This window comes from Buteo buteo, chromosome 20, assembly GCF_964188355.1.
Source record: "Buteo buteo chromosome 20, bButBut1.hap1.1, whole genome shotgun sequence".
Taxonomy (NCBI): Eukaryota; Metazoa; Chordata; class Aves; order Accipitriformes; family Accipitridae; genus Buteo; species Buteo buteo.
The window spans coordinates 16,502,561-16,524,994 of record NC_134190.1 but is presented as its reverse complement, the minus strand read 5'-3'; the positions used below and the strand labels follow the sequence as shown (position 1 = coordinate 16,524,994).

Here is a 22,434-nt window from a genome sequence, read left to right as displayed (position 1 = left end):
AGTTTATGCCCATTGCCTTTGGGCCAGTCCCTGGGCACCACTGAGAAAAGCCTGGCTCTGTCCTCTTTGCACCCTGCCTTCAGGTATTTATACACATTCGTGAGATCCCCCTTGAGTCTTCTCTTCTCCAGGCTGAACAGCCCCAGCTCTCTCAACCTCTCCTCATAGGAGAGATGCTTCGGTCTCTAGTTGTGAGTTTTTAATTATTTTATTTAATATATTTTTTAAATTCTGCATAGGATTTAACATGTTGTTAAAACTTAACTGGAAAATTTATTGCTGTCCTGAGATAAATGTGGAAATCAGGGAAAGGGAAACATACTAGAATTGAAATATGAAGAAAACTGAGACGATACAATGCTTGAGAATCAAGATGGGTTATTATCTATACACTTTAAGTAGTTCCTCAGCAAAGACAGCCATTTAAGGACTATATTGATATAATTTTGCTTGATGTCAGAGAGTATAGCAAAAAGCTGGGTTACTGCAGAGAATGGAAAAATCCTTGTAATGCAAGTTAATTGATATACTTTGGGAAATGCAGTGCTGCAACATCGAGCATATGGAGTTAATTTGGTGCTGTTGATGCTTTCTGACTTCTGCTGAAGCCAGCTAGGGTCTTGGGCTGGAAGAAGTACCTCCATGCCGTGTTTCTCCCTTAGCTTTTTTGTTTTGGGAAGATCTGGTAGCTCAAGCACACTGCAGCACATATGTAGGGTGCCAGGCTGGGTTTGATGCTTTTCCCAAGGTCATATGCTCCTGGACTTCAGTGTTCACTGCAGCAAGATTCAAATGGCTTTGTGCAGGGCTGGCTTAATTCCTTCAGACTCTACTAGTTTGGATGCTGCCTGAGACTGTCTATGCAATAAGCTCCCCATAAAAGCAGTATGCTGCTGGTACGGCTGTCCATGAGATCAGCTCGGGTGCATCTGTATCTTAACCCCATTCAGTGAGTGTGTGTTATTTGTGTGCTAGGGTGCAAGATCTATCTGTTTTCTACTTGTAATTTCATCTTTCTCATGAGCTTCTACTGTGTGCCTGTCATGGGAGCGAGGCTTACATCTTTTTACTGCAATGTGCGTGCAAAGTATTTGTTTCGTGTATCTGGTGATTGTTTTTTTTCTTTTCTGCTGTTCTTGGCCAACAAGCATAGGTTAGTTTTCTCCAAGTAGCTTTAGGGTTTTTACCCTTATGTACTTTCTATAGCTTGTTCGTAGCTTGTTAGTAATATGAAATACATAAATGTATTGATCATCTGTTTCCAATCTGGTTCGGATTGCCCATCAGGGACTAGTATTATCTTACCATCTTGAATGACTGTTTTAAGTAATTTGTAAGTGGATTGCTCTGACAGCTTGAAAGTTAATTTTATTCTAGTAGCTTTACTTAACTTAGTTTCCTTTTCATTTGGTGATGGTCTGAGGAGTTCTTTTCAGAACATACCAACTTTGAAAATTCAGCAGGTCTGATTGAGTTAGAACATCTGGGAGAGAGCAAAAGAGGCACTTGTAGTTGCAAAACAAGGTTGATAGGTTAGGTACTTACGGTTTAGTGCCTGATGCAATTAATTACTTAAAGGCTCTTAGTTCCCTCTCAGAGTTACCATAGCAATGTGGAATGTGTTGATCCGGCAAAATTTACTCTTAAAGTTCAAATTGGTTTAAAAAATTTATATATAAGTCTGTTTCTACCATAAGGGTTTTATGGTAGATCAGTTATCTGCTGCCATGGATCGAGTTTGCTTTGCTGGCTGATCCAGCATTGGTAAGCTTGGAACAAGTTGAAACATATCAGAAGTTTTAAATGCAGCAGCCATTTAAGGCTTCTCAAGGTAATATTGCTTCAGAGTTGTCTTGTGAAATTTGATAAGGCTTAAAGAAATTTGCAGTATAATTTATAGGGAATTAAATAGTTTAATTAGTTTATTCATATGTATTGCACAACATATCTATTTTGGTTGCTACATAATGCAGCCACAAATACAAACTGTGAATTGATGATCACTTGTTAAAGTGTTAATGATGTCCGATTCTTTCATTTAATGTAGAAGGGACTCCATTAAAGCCGTTCAGGTTTTTATGTTATTCCACATCTGTGAATGCTGTCCCTCTTTCCAGTTGGTTTATTCACATACACATATGTGCAGTTCAGTACTAATATAGTGCTTAAGCATGTGCAGGTAAGTATAAGAGGAAGTTTATTCTTTCTCCCAGATAGTCTCTGTCCCCAGTTTCCTTGGCTTCTGCTGTTCTGTGCGTGTGATACTGTGCAGGACAGCTGAAAATGCAAGTTATTCAAGGGCATGCTTTTCCAGACCAGTATCTCTAGAAGAGAGCAGGCCGTCTGTTGCGTGGCCATAAGGGCTAGTTTACTCTAGGTCTTGAATATTTAAGGCAGGTGAAATACCTAGTTTGCTGACTACTTTACCACCAACAGAAACAGATCTAAAATATATATTTATGCACTCGCATTTCCTTAGGACTGAACTTCAGCAGTTCTTTTATTGTACCTGTAGCACAGAGAAAAAAGTGGCAGACCTGTGTAGTTTCTAAGGAAACTTCGCCATCAGGATCTGTTATCAGAGTACTTGCTGGTTTGCCTGTATCTCTTTGAACTTAAAAATTAGGTTGGATGTCCTAAATGTAAAGATAAGCTGTACTCTATAAAATGTGTTGTACTGTTGTCCTTTCCAGATGTATATGAAGTTTTTTTTTCCAGCCTTTGATTTGCAGACCCCTTAAAGTTTCAGCTTTAATCTCCTTATGACATAATTTTATTTTGGATGAAAAATTTTCCATCGGAGGTTCCTCTGTGCAAGAAGGTTGTATGTGTATAATCCCCAACTACTTTCATTGTATAGTTGTTCATAACATTTGGAGTCTAATTTACTGCCATATATTAAGATGTAGCATGTCTGTTGGTTGAATTATCATTTTCTTTTTTAATTCATAAGAAAATTGAACCTTGGCAATTCCCTATTTTAATAATTTTGTTCTACAAAACAAATATTTGATTTTCAGTTCAAGAACAAAATACAGCTTATTTCTATTGCTGCAGAGAATTGCATCCTGGAGTCCTACTGGGTTTTTTTCTTTTCTAGTAATAGCCATCAGGATGGTGATGCTAAGGAATAATTTTTGATGGCCTCAGTCATTCGCTTGTGTAACTTTCAGTGTCTGTTTTTATTCAGGAGAAGCTAGAAGGCATTAACCTGAGATGGTTTGTAAGTAGAGTTGTACCCAGGACTGAACTGAGGGATCTTGTTAAGGTTTCTCCCAAGTGAAATCCTATGTAGTGAAAATTTAGTTTAGTGAAGGAAGTGGTTTTTTATCCAGTAAAATTACTTCTGGTGGATCCAAGTTGGTTGTGTGATACTTCCAACACCAATGTTAAAACATTTTAACTTTCTCTAAAGTAAAAAAGAAAAAAAGTAAAATAAAAAAATAGTCTGTGCTTCTGCAGCTCTTCTTGGATAAATATTCAGAAATCTCTATATAAATCTTTTGTTGTATCCAGTAGCATGAACAATGTTCCGTAACAGTTTTTTCCAAGCCTGTGATACGTTGCGTGTTCCTGTTTGGTAAGGCTCCAGTAAATGACAAGTAAAACTATATTGAACTATCAGGTATAATGTCTTCAAAGAGGGTTTTTTGTTTTCTTGTTTTAATGCAAAGTACTGTTTTTTCTTTATTCTCCAAATAGTGATGTGTGAGGGTGGATTCCTGAAGAGTATGGATGATGGTTCTGTAATAGCACGATAGGCGTAAGTTATTATCCAGTCTAATGGACTTTGGACTTTTATTATCTCCAAAAAGGTTGTATCCCCCTATGATATGTGTGATCTGTCTGCCTACAGCTGTTTCTTCCTACATGTAACTCGTGTAAAGCCTGGCATAAACCGGGAAAGATTTTGTCCAAGTATATGGAATATCCAGTGGAAAGCTGCTCTGATCTTGATAGGAAGGATTCGCTTTGCACTGCATCTTGTTCCATATGGATGCTAATCAAAACCAAATTTCCAGTTATTTCTCTGATCAGTTTAAAATGTGGTTAGCCAGCTATTTTGCTCATCAGTTTAAAATAAGGCAACTGTCTTGTTTCAGGGTTACAGATATTTTTCGGTACAAGTGAACACTTAGAGATGCAAAGTGAATTTGTCTTGTACAAGTGTAGTATCATTATTACTTCTTCTTGAATTTCAAGGAAAAAGATGGAGTTCTTGGTCTTCATATGCTCTGACTGGTTAATTTTTAGTACATAATGATACGATTTCCTGTGATCTTGAAGAAAATACAGCAACTTAATGGCTGCTTTATCAACTAGTAATTTTTTTATAATCAATTTAGATGTTTGAGAAGTAAATTCAAAAGCTTCCAAAAGACTTGTTTATTTTTTTAGGGTTTTTTTCTTGAGCCTTGCTATCAAGAAGTAGTATTGCTTGGTTTGTCTATGTTTTTAGCTGATTTACAATGTTATGCTCATGTAAAGATTAATTAAAAATCTATTTTTATAGAAGAGTGCAACTTCTTTCTGCTTAATTCATGTACTGTGAAACTATGGCTAGCGTAATCCCTTTTGGTGTCCTTTTAGGTAAGCTGGTAAAAATAAACTGGTTTTACCATCAGAGTGAATGAAACCTAACCTCTTTCATATTATGTATGTCAGTGGAAGGGGATGTATCACTTTGTTTTACATTTCTCTCCTTATATAGTTATACTCAGCTTTCAGTGAAAGAGCTGAATATGCCTAGGGAACAGAAGCTGTCAGCAGAAATCTGCATGTCATACAGGTGACAGTTCTGGGAATAAGAAAGGAGTTAAAATTCCTTTCCTCTGGAAAGAAGCAATGTTTTAAAAGATTGTAGAAGTTAATAAGCAAAACGTGGTGGTGAACCTGATTTTTAACTTCACAAATGAAATTAAAACCACTGCATTTTTCAACAGATGGATTGAAAAACTTCATGGCTTTCAGTATCAAATATGATTTTTAGCTTTCTGATTTTGTTAAGCCTTTTCCACTGGTAGAGTTAAGAGACAAGAACTATACACAGGCTCTCCTTTGCTATCCCAGTCTATCTCCTGGCATTTCACTAGTATGGGCTATGAAAAGCCTAAGCCTATTTCACTTGTTTTCTATGCACCTGTGGCACTCCCTTGTTCCATATTGCATTGATAGGCTTTCTGGAGTTGTTTACACCTGTTTGTTGCTTTACCATTTCTCAAACATTAAACTGACAGCAATTATTTTTTCACTATTCATTAGGAAAGCTCTTAGAAAAAAGGAATTGCTGATTAAAAAGAAAACTATTTTAATTCAGAATACTAGAGAAAGAAATATAAAAGTCACATGCAGATGACTTGGTAAGAATGTGTGTATCATGACAGGAAAATGGCTTCCCACTGCTGTATCACATTGGGTTGTTTTCTAGAAAAGAAACAGAATTCAGCCAAAGTGTACTTCCCCTTTTCAGTGGTTCCCCCCTGCAAGATTCTGCTTTGATTATTCTTTGCTGGATAACTTAAACCTAAGATTTTTCTTTTTTATCTAAAAAATAATCTGAATAAATATACATTGTTTTCCTAAAAATTTGATTTTTTTTCTTTTCCCCTTTCAGGTCAGAAAGTAGTTTTCTGAATGCTTTAGTTGAAATACTTCCACTCAGTGTACTGGAGTACAACTATTTGTACTTCAGAAAAATGGTGATGTTTCACATTCCTCAAGTGATCTACTTGGCTGAGCACAGCCCTTCCCTTGCCGATTCCTCTCATTCGAACAGCCCTGCTTGTTTTCCTGGTGAATGAGGGCGTTGCATTCCTGGCAGGGAGGTACCTTTTCAACCTCTGATCCTTTGCTGAGCAGGTATATCCTTTATGGAAGTGTAAAATTTGAGGTTATAAGATGTTACTCCATAATTTTCTGGATGATGGCATTAGTCTTAAGAGATAAACCTCTGCTGATGACTGCCTACGAAGGCAGTGGTAAGGAGTGAGTGTCCTGGTTTCAGCTGGGATAGAGTTGATTGTCTTCCTAGTAGCTGGTACAGTGCTATGTTTTGGATTCAGTATGAGAAGAATGTTGATAACACACTGATGTTTTCAGTTGTTGCTAAGTAGCGTTTAGACGAAGCCAAGGAGTTTTCAGCTTCTCATGCCCAGCCAGCTGGAGGGGCACAAGAAGTTGGGAGGGGACACAGCCAGGGCAGCTGACCCAAACTGGCCAAAGGGGTATTCCAGACCATGGGATGTCATGCCCAGTATATGAACTGGGGGGAGTGGGGAGGGGGGAATCGCCGCTTGGGGACTAACTGGGTGTCGATTGGTGGGTGGTGAGCAATTGCATTGTGCATCATTTGTATATTCTTCTATTATCCTTTTATTATTACTGTTGTCATTTTATTAGCATTATCATTATTAGTTTCTTCTTTTCTATTCTATTAAACCATTTTTATCTCAACCCACGAGTTCTACTTCTTTTCCTGATTCTCTACCCCATCCCACTGGGTGTGGGGGGGGACTGAGTGAGCAGCTGCGTGGTGCTTAGTTGCTGGCTGGGGTTAAACCACGACAGCGAGGCAACAGATAGTTACCCCCGCGGTGACATTTTAGGTAGGTGAAGCGATGGGGCAGGCCTGCCACTGTTCAGCTTTGGGCAGTCTTCAGCACAGCCCTGCCAGGCAGCGCGTACGTGCCATGACTCTATTGTTGATGACATATCTGGCAGGCTTGCCAGCCCTCCCCTTCCTGGGTGACATTTTCAGTTAATTGTCTCATTTAGCTTTCTCTTCTCACCTTGTTATCCCATGGCCGATACCTTAGAAGGCTCTATTGGAAATCTCTCTTTGCTGTTTAAACCTACTGTCTAAGTTCCTGTGCAGTGCTTGGCGCTGGTCCTTGAGAAGCTTCAATATGTTGTGCAACAACAGCTCCAAAATTCATCTCACCTAGTCCCAGCGGGGCAAGATCCAGGTCACTAGTGCTGCCGTGGCATTTGATAGAAGCAGCAGGTCCCTTTGCTGCCCGCTCTCCCCTCAGCAGCGGTGGCTCGGGGCAGAGACGGCGGGGTAGCCAAGGCAGGCAAGAGCCATGTGGCACTGCAAGCTTTGCAGCGTGAGTGCAAGGGATGGAGCTGCCGCTTGGACCTCGCCAGCCTGGCTGTGGTGGAAGCCCCTCTTTTCCAGTGGGTAGCAGAAACAGGTAGCCACACCAGCACTGAAGGCAGAGGGAGCTGCTCCCCCAGCGCTTCCTTTCCCACTGCTTGAAACACCTGCTTCAGCGGGAGCTGCGGCACTGCAACCGCGTCTGTGACTGGGGACTTGGCAGGGTATACAGCCTTAGCACTGATGATTCATTGATGCCTGTGGAGCCAGTTTGGCCAGGAGATGTCTCAACTGAAGTGCTTCAGCACTAGTGGCCTCTCATCTTAACAGCAGGAACCACTTCTGTAGCCATAACATGTATTTTAAAGGCAGTGCCCTATAGCAAAGTAGTGGTAGAAGTCTTGTTACACTACTCAAGCTAACCATTTAGATTGACTTGTGTTTTGGAAGCTATCATTTCCCAGCTTGATTGAGTTCTGCAATGTGTATCATCTAGTGGGACACTAAATTGAGAAGATACCGTTCAGCCTGCGTGTGTATACGGTTGTCTCTGTTACTGTTTCATTTCCTTCAGCACTTACTTGGATAGCTGTACAGTTCTCTGTGTGGATTCAGGTTCCTCCAATGTGATACATAAAGACAGTTTTCATTTTAAACCCTATCTTCAGATTGAACACTGTGGACATAATGACTTCTAGCACCTAAATTGGCTTGGTTTAGTAATGACAGCATGCTTGGGGGATGATGATAACTGGTGCAGTACTTCTGTAATGGGAAGGAGAATCAGCATTTCTGGGAGAGGGAAATAATGGTAGCAGGAAACAGGCCATGAGACTGGTGTTCGTCAGCACATCTTTGTTTGGTTTAATCAATCTGAATCCAGATATTTGTGTCTCTTTATAATGCCAACCTGTATGTAAAGAGTGTGTCAGTTGTTTCCTGCTATCATGAACACTGTAATGATAAGGAGAAATCTAAATGGTGAAGTTTCAATCCTACACATTGCTGCTGTATGTGTAGATGTGGTGCTTAAGGCAGTTTCTGAGTGTTAAAATCATAAAACCCCTTGGTTTTATTTAGTTTCTATAAGGACCATTAAGGTTGTAAAACTGATTGATATTCACTGGTTGGGAATTATGAATTGTTGAACATACAACTGCTGGTATGATCTGAAATGGCTTCTGTTGTGTACATCCTGATATAGACTTCGATTACTAGGCAACTTTTTTTTTTTTTTTTCAAGAAGTTTCTGTCTGCTTTGGCAAATAAGTTTGCGTTTTATGGATGGATTTGTTTTATCAGTTGTTGGGGAAGAGCCTTTGCCTCTAAAGCATGCCACTAGTCATATGAAAAAGGTTTTGTTGCTTATGGCTTTGGATGCTGTAATAATTATGATGTGGTTGACTTTATCTGAAAATTTGAGCATTGTTTCTCTGATGTTACCTGCTTCATAAGAGAAATAGAAAATAGAACTGTGAACATGGCAAGACTGCAGGAGGAAACAGTTGTATTTCTGCTTTTGCCATAGCAATGCTCTATATGAGACTGGGTCACTTTTCTTAAATGTCAGCTTTTCATTGAGATCTCTATTTGAATGTTGTCTATTTCTTTAACTCAAGTCTTGGATTTGGTTTCAAAAAGTGATCTTGCAGCTCCCAATGAAAATAAATTGGAGCAGTACTTGCTGAACAAGGTGTTTAATGCTTTGAAAAGTCAGGTCTGAAGATTGTCATGGTGTGCATGCAAAATTCATGCTTACTTTTGAACTTAACCACTCTAAATGTGGTTCCCTGTACATAAAATCTGGTTTATTTTCACAATGGTCCATTTTGCAAAGATGCTGTAAAAAGAAGAGTTTGTACTATGCTGCTAAGCACTACAGAACAGCCTAGAGAGAATTATTAAATCAGATTAATGTCTAGAAAAAATGCAAGTTAGGGTTGTCAGGCACTTTGGTACTGTGTAACTTGACTAGCGTTGGCAAATTTAATGTTCTCTGTAGCTTTTCAGGTGAGCGTAGGTGCTTTAATCGATCTCAGTCCAGGTGTTCTTATTTCAGTCTAGTGCGAGGCTGTGTGTAGAGAGGATGTCACAAGACCTCAAGGGACAGCTTAGGCTCAAATGTACAAAAAAGAAACTCATTAATAGATTCTTGGTTGTTTGGGTTTGGTTTTTTTGGTTTTTTACATAATGCAGAAGGGGGGGGGTAAATACTTTCTGTGATGTCAATCAAATTCTGTCATGACTAACAAGTGATGAAATTGCTTCTATTTCCACTGACAGTTACAAGGCTGTTTTTGACAGCCCTATAGAATTTGTTCTTTGTTAATGTGACAACACCTCTAATGTAATTAAAATTATTTCTGAAGTGCTACATAGAAATTAATTTCAAAAGGAGGGTAAAGATACTAAGTTACTTAATATAATTTCTGCATGTTCAATTGTGTTAGGAATGTGTTCTGTTTGTTTTGGGTTATGTCACCGACTAATTTTGTTGCGCATTTTTCTAATTAAAAAGTGAATGTGTGCCTCAACAGACTTGAATTTATCAAAATTGCTTTCTGTTTGAATCCCCCCCCCCCCCCCCCCCGAAATGAAAAACATTAAGGTCCGATCAAAACCTTATGCTAGTTACTGAATTTCTTGAATGTTTATTTTGAGTAACAAATTAATTCTAGAGTATGAATATTATACCTGCAATAGCATGAACTGTACTTGCTTTGCTTTAATTTTGCTAGGTAATGAATTCCTTTGTAAATGTTGTATTAAGTGGGTATGTACTGAAGTTAATGGCAGGATCAGGAGATATGTAGAAAAGCATTTGGTCACGTTAACATGCCTTAAAATACTATAAAAGGGAAAAGGAAGTAGGGTATTTGGGCTGGTTACAGGTTTCTGTAAAATGGGAACAGAACTGCTTGAAACTTGTTGCAGAACAGTTTGTATCTGTTTGGTTTCTTGTGCTGCTGGCTTGCATGTCCAAGCAAAGCTCCCTGGCCCTTGTGCTGCACTGCTCTGCATCGGCTGTGGACAGGGTAGAAATGCCGCCTTCTGTGGCGAACAAGGGTGAACTTCTTACAGTGTCTGTTCGTTGAACTTGGTGTAATGCTCTATTTTTTTCAGATTTACTCACATACTCTTCATGTAGAGGCAGACTTTTAGAAAATGCAATAAAATTTCAGTCTCGCAGAACATTTACTTAGCCTTTGATACATAGTTTCTGAAATGAGAAGGTGTTTTGACTTTCTTTATCAAAGCCAGTCAGCTCTTCAGGATTTTTTTCTGATATCTTTGTTTTTTTTTTTCTCCCCCACTTAAGATCGTGCCGGAAGCATCAGTACTCTTGATTCCTTAGATTTTGCAAGATACTCTGATGATGGCAATAGGGAAACGGACGAAAGAGTAGCAGGTAAGTTTTTTGTATGATTTAGGAATCATAGAATGCGAACTTTACCATTTGACTTGTTGTTTCTAGCATAAGTATATTTAAATGAACATTTCTGAAGATGACAAGACTTCACTGTGGTTGTTTAACTAGTCACTTAATGATATAACCATGTTTCAGACACTTTTACTGTAATTACTGTAAATATTCAGGTAGGTGTATTTCTGTATGATTTCAGATGTCACCAGGGTAGAAGCAAGTAGTATACTTGAAAATTGTGCCCTGTTTTTAACAATAGAACAGTATCTCGATATTGCCTACTGACTACTACTATTTAGCTGAAACACATGCTGAAATATTCTATGTAGTAGTCTATGACTACTACAGGGGTGATAGCTTTCTGATGTAAAGATCTGTAGCACATCATCTCTTAAATATACCTTATGTGTAGATCAAATAAGCGTTACCAAACCCAGAGTAAACTTGGGATTTTCTTAGTTCCATAAGTCGTCTTTGCTACAAATCTTAACTGTAGTGCTTTTCTTCTCTCCCATTTGATTTCTCGATTGTGTAAGATTGTTTCAAAGAAGTGATGGGGGGGGTTGCCTCTTGCAGTTGTTCTGAACAGAAGCCTGTGGCATTTTTAATTTCAGGTTTTATGATTATCTTGGCAAAGGCAGAGGCTGCTTTTCTCTTATATTTGAAGTTATTATAATAATCTCTTCTGTATGTGAGATTTGTTTCTCTAATCCAGGCTTTTTTCTAAGTTCAGATATTAAGTTATTTGCAGCTTCTGTAGAGGAATCCATAAAAGCTCTCTGGAAACTGCTACAGAACTCTGTGTACTTCTTGCCAATTAATACTGTTTAATATAATGAGCACGTGAAAGTTCTCCATGCTGTGGCCTTTGTTCACATAGTTTAGCTTTATGACACCTGACGTGATGCAAGCTGCTATGTCTCTGTTCCACACTGTTGTCTCTGCTTCGAACCACCACACTTCATCCTAGCAGAAACACTGTCACATTCTTAAGCAAAGAAAAGACTGGTGAAACATAGTTCTGTAAAGGATCTTGATTCTGAAGTTTTTTTGGTCAGTCTGAAATGGCAACCGGTATTGACCCAGAGAGAAGAAACAAAAGTGTTGGGAAAATCTCATTGTTCTTAGTTTTTCTGAAGTAAAGGACTGGATTCAATTCATGAACATGAAGTAAATTCAGATATTCTGGTGCTCTGGTCTGGAACTATAGGTACTTACTGTTCTTCAGTTTATCTGGAAACTTCCAGATTCTTACTACTGTCTAATTACTGTCTTTTTCAATATATGTAGTCGGTTTCAAGGAGGCAATAGTTGTAAATACAAAGCTAATCTTCTAAACAAAGTGTGTTTAAGGAACGCAATTATTTCTGAGTTGTGTCCTGGAATACAAGGAAGAAACAAGCAAATTCAAAATATTTTGATTTTTTTCATCATCTTGCTAGATTTTTCCTCTTTCTAGTCAATTTTTCTTGGCAATAGTATTACTGAAGGAGCTAGTCTGATCTTTGCTTGGAGCTGTCTTTAGTAAATGAATTGGATTAGAGATGCTTATAGAAGGTAAAGACCAGTCAGAATTGACATCCAGTAGAACCATTAATCTTCTGATGGAACATTAATGACAAAATATTGATTACTTGCAGTATGAAATTAATATATCCTTAAAATAAATATTATATTTAAGTACATCCTAAAATAGATAGAGATTTTTGAAGATTACAGTATATTAATTGACCACTGTCATATGTAATAGACAAGAAAATTATATGGCAGGATATATATATTACGATTCTGTGTTCCTTTAGAGATGTTTTTTGAAGAGTTGTTAAGAAGTGACATAAGAACTTGAGCAAAGCAAGACTGGATATTATTTCTGGATGTTTGTAAAGACTCAAAGTTTTCCAAAATATCCTGTTTCTACTTAAAATTCTGGTTCAATTATAATTCCTTAAAATCTTTTGCTTCAATTCCGTTTAAAAACATTTACCTAAGCAATAAACTTCAGAAAACTGATAAGTATTTAATTTGCACATAAAAAAATTATGTCAGTAGAGGTTTCAAAAACTTTTCTTATCCAGTACCTTCTTTGAAAAACCTCTGGCTTATAACTTCAGCTTTTGAAGTAGTTCTTAGCTGCAAATGCACTTTGAAACATAACTGGAAGTCCATCCTGCTTATTTCTTCTCATATTCTTTCTTCTCAGTGAAGAGCTTTGATGCTTAGGAGATAAAATTGTAATCTGTTTTGAAAGCTTGAGGCCATGATCTGATAGTCATATTTTTCTTTTGATAGTTCTCAGAGTGAGGTTTGAATAGTTTCTTTTTGTAAATGCCTTTCTCATGCTGTTATCTTTGTTTTTTACTGTTTGGACAGAACCCGTGATTTCCATATCAGTTCCCTAGTCAAATGAAGCATAGGAAATAAACGTGCATCAGTCACTAAAAGAAACTGGTCCCAAGTCAGAAGGACTTTAAAATTGAAGTTATAACATATCCAGTTACGAATACTTTTATACTATAAGTCAAAAAATCTGCATATATACCATCCAAAGCCATCATATTTCTGTTTTGCTGTTATGGATGGTGTTAGACTTAGCTGCCATAATTTTTATTTTACCAATCCAAAAATTCCTGGAAATACCTAGAAAGGCTCTTGCTTGAAATGGATTTCAGTATTTCAAATCTGTTAGCCCAGTTCATTCCATCTAGCATTAGAATCAAAATTTGGCCTGGAAGCAAACATGTTTTGAAGAGTTGGTGTGATCTTGTCACTTGGGAAATCTGATCGAAGGAAGCTAAGTGAGTCTCTTCTATAATGTTGTTATCAGCTTGACTGAAAAGATGCAAGTCACAAAAGCAGTCAGGATGTGGATGAGCATGACAAAACTAACTGCAATTTAGAAAACATCCATTTTCTTCCTTATCTATCACATCTAAACATAAATATAGAGAGCTGTGTAACAAATTGGATAATGCATTTGTAATTCACTAAGAATTTAAAAAAATATGTGCATCCTTAGAGCTTGCAATTTACTAGATGGAAACAACCTGTTCTCTAATAAGTCTTGAATCTAAATTCATGTATTAAGTGCTGAAACAGTTGGTGTTAAGATAAAGTCAGTACTGAAGGATTTATTAGGCTAAGTAAACCTCCTCCAAATATTCATTTTCATAAAACAACCAGAGAATGGAAAACCTGTTCCATTCCTGTGGAATAAGACTATGCCTAACTTGAAGTCAAATACCCACAGCTTTCAGTGGAAATGGGTCGTCTGACATTCAGTCTAAGGAACTGAATCTTCTGCCTCATCTTGAATTGACTGTGTGCACAAGTATGTTGGTGATCTAAACCGCCTAATTTCCATGATGCAAAATATTTAGTATTGCTAAACTGCCTTTGACATCTACTGTTCTGAGAATCTGATAATTTTAAAAACACAGTGCTGTGTTTTCAATGATAATAAAATTAATTCTCATAATCAAACTCCATTTCAATCACTTATCTTCTTATATTTCCCTGCCTTGGCATTGATTTCTGGCTAGACTATATATTTCTGATTAGCAAAATAAAATACTGCCCCTGTCAGGATTTGAAGGGAAGAGGCAAGCTCAAAACCCACTTGATTATTTTTCGGGATTTCATTTATCTAGACTTAGGTTTGCAGTTTCTGCTTTTTTATAGCCTTTTTATTTATGTTTTTCTAATCAATACTATTACTTGTGTGCAATCAAAATCAGAGGAGGATCTTAAAAAAACAAACAAAACAAAAACAAAACACAAAAGGCATCTGTAATACAACAATCACTTGCTAACATTGTGTGTTCAATTTGTTCATCCTGGAAGTGGGTCTGGTTTTGTCTTCCCATTTCCTGTTGTAAGCCCTGTTAAGCAGTTGTGAGTCTCCTTAATTTCCCCCCAGATCGATAGCTTCCCAGGGTTGAACCTGAAGATGAGTCTGCTGTAGTTCACGTCTTTTCTGTAGCTGGTCCTGTCTCAACTTAAAAGCATTAATGAGGCTAATGAGTCAAGTGTTGGCTTCCTACTCTTAGAATGATAACCAGTTCTCTGTTAGCTTGCTCATGAGCTTTCATGCTGATCATAAATTCTGTAGCTTGATAGTCACCTCTCATGCTGTAGTACTACTTTCTGGTTCAAGCTATTTGTGTTACGCCCTGAAGTGCTTCACACTGACAGTAAATAAGGTCACTTCATTTCTTCTTAGGACTTGTATCAGGGAAGTGGAAATTAGGAAACCTCAGGTCTTGAAGTATATTGAGATGGTGGCTTCATTGCTAACTATAGTTGGAGAATTTAAATTTCTTCTGATTGACTCAATGCATGCGCAAATCCGTCAAATGTAATGGAATGTCATACATGTTTCAGAGGGCATAATTTAGGACATCTAGAGTTTTACGTTTACTTTACAAGGAGGAAGAACTTGAAATGACAGTTAAGAAACAAACAACAACAGAACTTGTAACAGTATGTCCAAATTTGAGGAAAGCTAGGTAAGCACAGGGGCCCTTGGTACTTCAGAGGAGAACTACTTTTAAAAGAAAATGCCAGAATGCAATATAGTGACTTCACAGCTTAAAACTACCTTTCTACTGTTGTCTGAAGTACTTCATACCGAAGTATGCAAAAGTCTGACAAGATAATTCATACATAGAATGTAAAATTATAGTATAATTGGAAAAAATACTGCTATACAAAAGCAAGTACTGAAAATTTTTAGAAGTACTGTTTATTTCTTCAACTTTTTGGCCTTGGCCCAGCAAGACTGCTGTTCATATCCATCTCAACTTGTTCAGTACCCCAAATCACAGGTTGTTCTTTATAGCTAACTTCTCAATCTATGGTTCATTACTTATGAAGTCATTAACGAATGTGAGTGAATAGAAAAGATCCTTGAGAAAGTTTCGTTTTTAAATTTCAAAGCCGAGCAGACAAGCTGCCCGCTCCTGATAGGCACTTCTCTTCTAAGGTGTATTAGGTTAGCTGCGTGAAAACTGAAACATTTAAAATCACTAACCTGAAAGTCTTGGTCAAATGCTTTGTTGCTTGCTGGAAAGATTCAGCTCTTTTGAATAAGTCTAGGTAATTTTTTTCAGAATGATAGCTGTAGTGATTTGAGTTCTTTATAAAAAGAAAAAGCAAGAGGGCTACTTAAATTCAGACTAGTTTTCTCCCCTAAGGCAAAACAGATTGTTCAGAAAGGCCCTTTCCTTGTAGGAAGATTAACCAACCTCAGAGCTCTAAATTTCTGTTCTCTGCTTTCCTGATGTAGAGGAGAATCAGTTTGGTTCTTTCCTTTCCTAGGCTGTCTGCAACAAAACTCCTCTGTCTATCGTTCTTAAGGAGTATCAGCCTCTTTCACCAAGTACTATAATGAGTTATACATGTTATCAGTTCAGTCAAGCATGAGTTAAACTTTAGCTGGCTTTATCAATGCTTTTGAAGGCTTAGCTTCTCTAAGGTACATAAGCTTTACAAGATCAGGTAATTTATTTTAAAAGTCAGTACTTGACAATGGTTACAAAGAAAGGGGTTAGAGGTTGCTTTTTTTTATTTAAGAGCATGTCATATCATCAACAAATGGGGATTTCAAGTCTTGATTTCATTAGTTCACATGTTGAGTTAAAAATCATTATGTATTTTGGCAGAAGATTGCATTTCAGTATAACTTCTAAAATAAAGAGCTTTTAATCATAATTGAAAATTTGATTGAAATTATGTTGTAGCTATTTACAAATATTTATGCGTATATAAAAAAACTACAAATAAGCTTCCTCAAATAAAAGCTAAATTTGTGACTTAGATGCCTCAAGGTTTGTATGATGACAATTATAATGGTGGCATTAGTAAGACTGGGAGATGAGGTACAACTGTAACAATGCTGTGTTGAAGTAGAATTATGTGACATGCTGCGAAGTGACAACTTCTCAAATATACTATGTCCAGAAACTTCCACTGTATACAGAGAAACATGCAGCAGAGTAATCTACTTTTAAGGTTGAATGGGTAAAGTCCTAATGGCTTCTAAGAATTTGCAGCATCATGACAGTTCTCTAAAAATTAATTCTTGCCGTCTGACATGGGTTTCTCTGGCATGAGTTTTTTGGCTTTCTACGCCTTCAGACATGTCTTATTCCTATTTTCCTTAATGGGATTCCTGAGTTTTTCTAGTTTCTGTTGTTTTTCTAACTTTTTTTATTATTTATATCATTCTAGTGCAGGGCACTCCTGATCTGCAACTGTTCTGGTCTTTGCAAATATTTTACAAGAATAAAATGTTAACATAGAGTCATTTCCATCAGAAGAATTACTTAATTTGAATTCTTCGCAATTTTCAAAAACTAACAACTTAGAATCATAACTGTGAATTAGTAACTCAAATGCAAGGAAGTGCTAAAATTATTAGATACTTTATTACAAGAGCATTTTCTAACTTTGTTGCACAGAAGTATTTGCAGATCAGCATTGCTGAATACTAGAGAGATTTTACATATTTTATTCATCATATCCTCAGTTGCGCTTTTGTATCGCTGCAGTAAAATTCTGTGCATCAAACAAATTACTTTCATGTAGCAAATGTGGTGTACTGTAGTTATCCTTCAGTTTTTATGGATAAATGCAAACTGAGTGAATCTTTTTTTCCATGCGTGCTAATTATCAAAAGATTGTTAGTAACAGATGTGCAAAAGAGGAAACCATTTTATTTGTAGTCTTCAGTAGCATTTCTTACAAGCAAGAGCCAATGCATTTTTTCTGTCATGCATTGTTCTCTGTGTAAATATTTCAAAATGCCAGAATATTTCAAAATGTTTCCAGGCAATGATTAAAAATCTCATTAATATTTTCTTACTAAAAGCAGCTGCAATATTTTTAGTTTTGCATGGGAGTAAAGTAAATGTTAGGTAATCTATTTAGAGTAGTTTTAACACTTCAGTATGGTAGCTGCTCTGGGCTCATCTCTTCTAGTTAAGTACAAGAACCCTTTCTGGTAAGTGTATAGTAATTAGATTAATCTGAGAATTAATTAAATGCATGTAATTATCTGGTAATTCCTTAAATAGGTTCCCTTAGATGCTCTAACTGTAAACGGCTATAAAAAGAACGTTTACGGTATGTTTTGCAAAGGTACAGGGTTTTAAAATTTGAAGCCACAGTATACCTGTGACCTCAACATCAAAACACATGTAATTCTGGTGCAAACAAAGCACTACTGGCCATTTTTGGAGGAAACATTGGAACATGAGAAACACATAATAGTGACCAGGGGGTGGGGAGGTGAAGCAGGTGATAGCAGCAGCTAGAATTATGTATTTTTTAATCTCTAAAACTGACTCTAGATCATTGAAAGTTTTGAATAGTCTAGAATCACTGGAAACTTTTAAGAATAATGGAGCAAAGACTTTTTTGTTTCAAGCTTCTCTAAGTACTATAGGAGAGCTGCATATTTTGCATTTTTTTTGATCTTGTGCATCTCTTAAATGTATTCAACTAAATAAAAAATGTTAATCAACTCTAGGGTATTCCTGAAACACTATTTTTAAATAGAGATTTAAAATGAGACTATTCTTAGTAGTAAAATAAAGTATGTTTCAAGTTCTGCCATTTAAACTAGTAAAATTTCAGAGTATGATTTTATTAAAAAAAAATAAATCTGTAGTCTCAATGGGACAGTACATTCACTTCATGTTTTAAGCTTTGCTACATGGAGACAGCTTCCTCTGCTGCCAGCATGTATTTGCTTCATTGAGATCTGTCCTCTCATTGCCCACATACTCCCCTTGCCCCAAGAAGTCGAAACATTTGACAGTATCAGCTGATTGTAAGCGTAGGGAAGAAATAACAAACATTTCCCAGTAATATACAAAGTTAAAAGCAAGCAAAAAAAAAAAAAAAAGACCCCAAAACCCTACAGTGAGTCCTTGTCAGACAGCTTGAAATTTTGATTTAGCTAACTTAACACCAATGAAACTATGGAAAATGTTCACCAGTTTGCTTTCAGACCAACTCTGCTGCATGTGTTCATAAGTTCCATAAAGATTGCATGCTTTCTGTTTAATACAAACTGTATATTTTTTTTCACACCCATCCTTGCTTTTTATATTTTATTTTTGTTTCCCTTGCCTTGGTTGGATGCCTGTGTGTGTTTAATCCAAATCCCTGTCCAGTCCTGGAGTTTGAACTACGGAAAGCCAAGGAGACCATACAGGCCCTCCGAGCCAACCTGACTCAGGCTGCAGGTGGTGTACATAAACCTTTTCTTAAGTCTCTACTTTGAACAATGTAGAAGTAGCTGAGCTCATCCTGTGTGAAAGAGTAAAATTTAGCTACTTTTTTTTCCTCCCCAGAAAATGAAGTTCCTTTGCAGGAACGAAAAAATTATAAATCAAGTCCTGAAATTCAGGTAGGTGGCTGGTGGTAACTGAGCTTTGCATGGACTTTAAGATGGATATGCTTCCGTAGTTGGAAGGAAGATGAACCAAAGATGTAGTGTATTGTTTTCTTTTTTCCCAGGAGCCAATCAGACCTCTTGAGAAAAGAGCTCTAAACTTCCTAGTTAATGAATTTTTATTGAAGAATAGTTACAAGCTTACATCAATAACATTTTCAGATGAAAATCATGATCAGGTAAAGTTTTCTTGTGTTTTTTTTTTTTTACATGACTGCTTTCCATATTCTGATCTTGTAATAAGCTCAAGTGAACTTAAATGATATTTCCTCTGCATGTAGTTCACTTCATACATATGAGTATTCTAAGAGTTAAAAATGTTAGTTAGCATTTTCATATATAAAGCATGGCTTGAAAACACAGCACTTTGAGGAGTATTTGCCGAAAATTTGTAAGAAGGAATCAGAATGCTGGCATTCTTTAAAGGAAGCAAAACAAGAAGAAAAATACCGTGAGTTGTAGGCACTTATACGCTTTCCTGTATTCTGATGGACACCCTTTCAGTTAAATTCAAGGATCTGAATGTAGTAAAATTTTGAACTTAATCTTAAGTCATACACAGCTGATTTGTGCAGGATATACAGTATACTTATTGCTTGTCATCTCTTGGGCATATGTATATATGTGCATGAGTATACTTAATTATACTGTGGCCTTGAATACAGTCTTGGAGAAGCTCTCGGTAATAAGGTGTTATCTTAGATATTTCCAAACATAGATGTGCTTTGACGCATTTTTCTTAAGATGATAAGTTTTATGTTTCTATTGGCTTGCATTTTATGGGAAAAAATTTCTTCAAATGTTTGGAAGGTTCTAATTACATTCTGACTGTTACTGGGTGAACAAAACACCCAGTAACATCAACACTCAATATATATTCAGCACAAAACTGGAATATTGCCAGAAGAATTAAATAGTGAATTCAGTATTAAATACTGAATTTCAACCAGTTCTGTCTATAACTAGTCCTATATTTTTCCTACAGTTCATATCCTAATCTGTAAAGAAAATGAGTTCTTAAATAAAATTTCTGGATAATCCACTTAAGATTTGAGTTTAACAGTGCTAGGTTTCATACAAATACTTGTGAGGATACAGCCCCCAGAAGAGAAAAGATGAATAATTTATCCTTACTTTTTATGTGTTCTCAACTGAAAATGTTTTATGTTGTAAGAAAATTACAAAAAAAAAAGTAAATTTCTTAATTTAAAATGTAAATATAAACGTACTACAATTAACACATAGAATGCACATTTTTTTTCTAGATTATTCACATCATTCTTTCACAAAATAACCTTTCTTTGAATAGGTATATGTAACCAGACTGTGGAAAAATATAGTGAACAGTAGGAAAAAAGTTTAGAAAAAAAATAAAATTAAAAATTGAAATTTAATGTCATTAAAGAGACCATCACAACTCCTGTATAACCTGTATAAGTCCTGGATGTATTCCATCCAGAAGGACCTTGACAGACTTGAGAGGTGGGCCTGTGCGAACCTCATGAAGTTCAACAAGGCCAAGTGCAAGGTCCTGCACGTGGGTCGGGGCAATCCCAAGCACAAATACAGGCTGGGTGATGAGTGGATTGAGAGCAGCCCTGCGGAGGAGGACTTGGGGGTATTAGCGGATGAAAAACTGAGTATGAGCCAGCAATGTGCGCTCACAACCCAGAAAGCCAATCCCATTGTGGGCCGCATCAAAAGAAGCGCGGCGAGCAGGTCGAGGGAGGTGATTCTGCCCCTCTGCTCTGCTCTGGTGAGACCCCACCTGGAGTGCTGCGTTCAGCTCTGGGCCCCCCAGCATAAGAAGGACATGGACCTGTTGGAGCAGCCACAAAGATGACCAGAGGGCTGGAGCACCTCTCCTATGAAGACAGGCTGAAAGAGTTGGGGTTGTTCAGCCCAGAGAAGAGAAGGCTCCCGGGAGACCTTACGGCAGCCCTCTATTCCCAGAGAGGGACTTTTTACAAGGGCATGTAGTGATAGGACGAGGGCTAATGGCTTTAAACTGAAAGAGGGTAGATTTAGATTAGATGTCAGGAAGAAGTTCTTCCCTGTGCAGGTGGTGAGGCACTGGAACAGGTTGCCCAGAGGGGCTGTGGATGCCCCATCCCTGGCAGTGTTCAAGGCCAGGTTGGATGGGGCTTGGAGCAGCCTGGTCTAGTGGAAGGTGTCCCTGCCCATGGCAGGGGGGTTGGAACTAGGTGATCTTTCAGATCCCTTCCAACCCAAACCATTCTATGATTCTGTGATTCTAAAACAGTGCACATGCTTATTTATATATTTGGACATGGAATAATCTTGTAATAATAGGATGGTAACATGTCAGTGAGAAAAGGAATGACATATAGTGATGGTTTGAGACAGGAGGCCCTAGTAGTGCTTACACCTCTACACAATTAATACAGTTATGTCCAAATTTCACTGAGAATATGCACCGTGTCTATCAGTCATATACAAAGCTATTTGACTGTCTGCTTCTGGAAAACTACACATGTTCTTGTGAATGAGATGGAAACAAAACAATACCCCTATCAGTAGAAAGCCTTCTGTCAACTGCACTGGCTTCTGCTAGAATTTGATCAACGTTATATCTGATTCTAAAAAGCATTAATGTCCTAGAAGAAATACATTGTGATCTATGTGTTTTTGGAATGTCCTCTTTTTAGTACATTACCTAGAGCCACCTTGAGGGTGAAACTGCTTTGGGTCGTGAAATGGATCCTTTTTCTACTTTTGTTTCTTGCTATCTGATTTAAGCTTTCATGTCCTTTACTACAATGTAATCTTGATGTGATTATTTTGCTGTTGTAAGACCTGCAGTCAAATGAGGAATAGAAACGAAAATAAAAGGAAGTATATTGTATGCTTTAGTTTCTTTTATTCCTTTGAAGGATTTTGAACTTTGGGATGATGTAGGATTGAACATTCCAAAACCTCCTGACCTGTTACAACTCTATCGTGACTTTGGAAACCATCATGTTACTGCAAGAGATGTGGTGGATGTATCAGTTGGTGTAGAAGATGATGAGTTAGAGGCTGCTACTCCTATACTTGGGAGCGTCCCTGTATTTGAAACAACACCACAGTCAATAGAAGTAAGAGATTGTACAGAAGAAAAGTTTCAGCTGTTTGCAGTACTACTTAAGTATATTGTACTAAACTCTTTTGTTTCTATCTTGTATTTAGCAATGTTTAATAGTGCAAAAATTAGAAGATCAAATTAGTGTGTTAAACAATGAGAAATGGTCTTTGATGGAACAAATCCAAAGACTTGAGAGGTATGTACTTATCAATCTGCTAAACTGCTGTTAAAAGTTGGAATAACTTCTCAATGTTTTTCTAGAACATACATGAAAACGTACAACTTATGCTTGTAAAATTTCTTCAGAGCAGGGGCTGTCCTTCCTTTTTAATATGTGGTGTTTGATTTAGAAAAAGGAAGAGACTTCAAAC

The 22,434-nt window shown here is 37.2% G+C and overlaps 1 protein-coding gene across 4 annotated transcripts in view; it reads left to right on the top strand.

Moving 5' to 3' along the window:
- Positions 1-22,434, top strand: part of RELCH (RAB11 binding and LisH domain, coiled-coil and HEAT repeat containing) — an 86,140-nt gene that overhangs the window by 7,507 nt on the left and 56,199 nt on the right. For all 4 annotated transcript variants that reach the window (XR_012653790.1, XR_012653791.1, XM_075052490.1 and 1 more), the window contains exons 2-7: positions 10,416-10,505; positions 18,698-18,769; positions 18,878-18,933; positions 19,044-19,157; positions 21,873-22,076; positions 22,168-22,259. Coding sequence is in view for 2 of the 4 variants with exons in the window: in XM_075052490.1 (XP_074908591.1) it covers positions 10,416-10,505; positions 18,698-18,769; positions 18,878-18,933; positions 19,044-19,157; positions 21,873-22,076; positions 22,168-22,259 (628 nt within the window). In the remaining 2 variants the exon portion in view is untranslated. The remainder of the gene's footprint in view (positions 1-10,415; positions 10,506-18,697; positions 18,770-18,877; positions 18,934-19,043; positions 19,158-21,872; positions 22,077-22,167; positions 22,260-22,434) is intronic.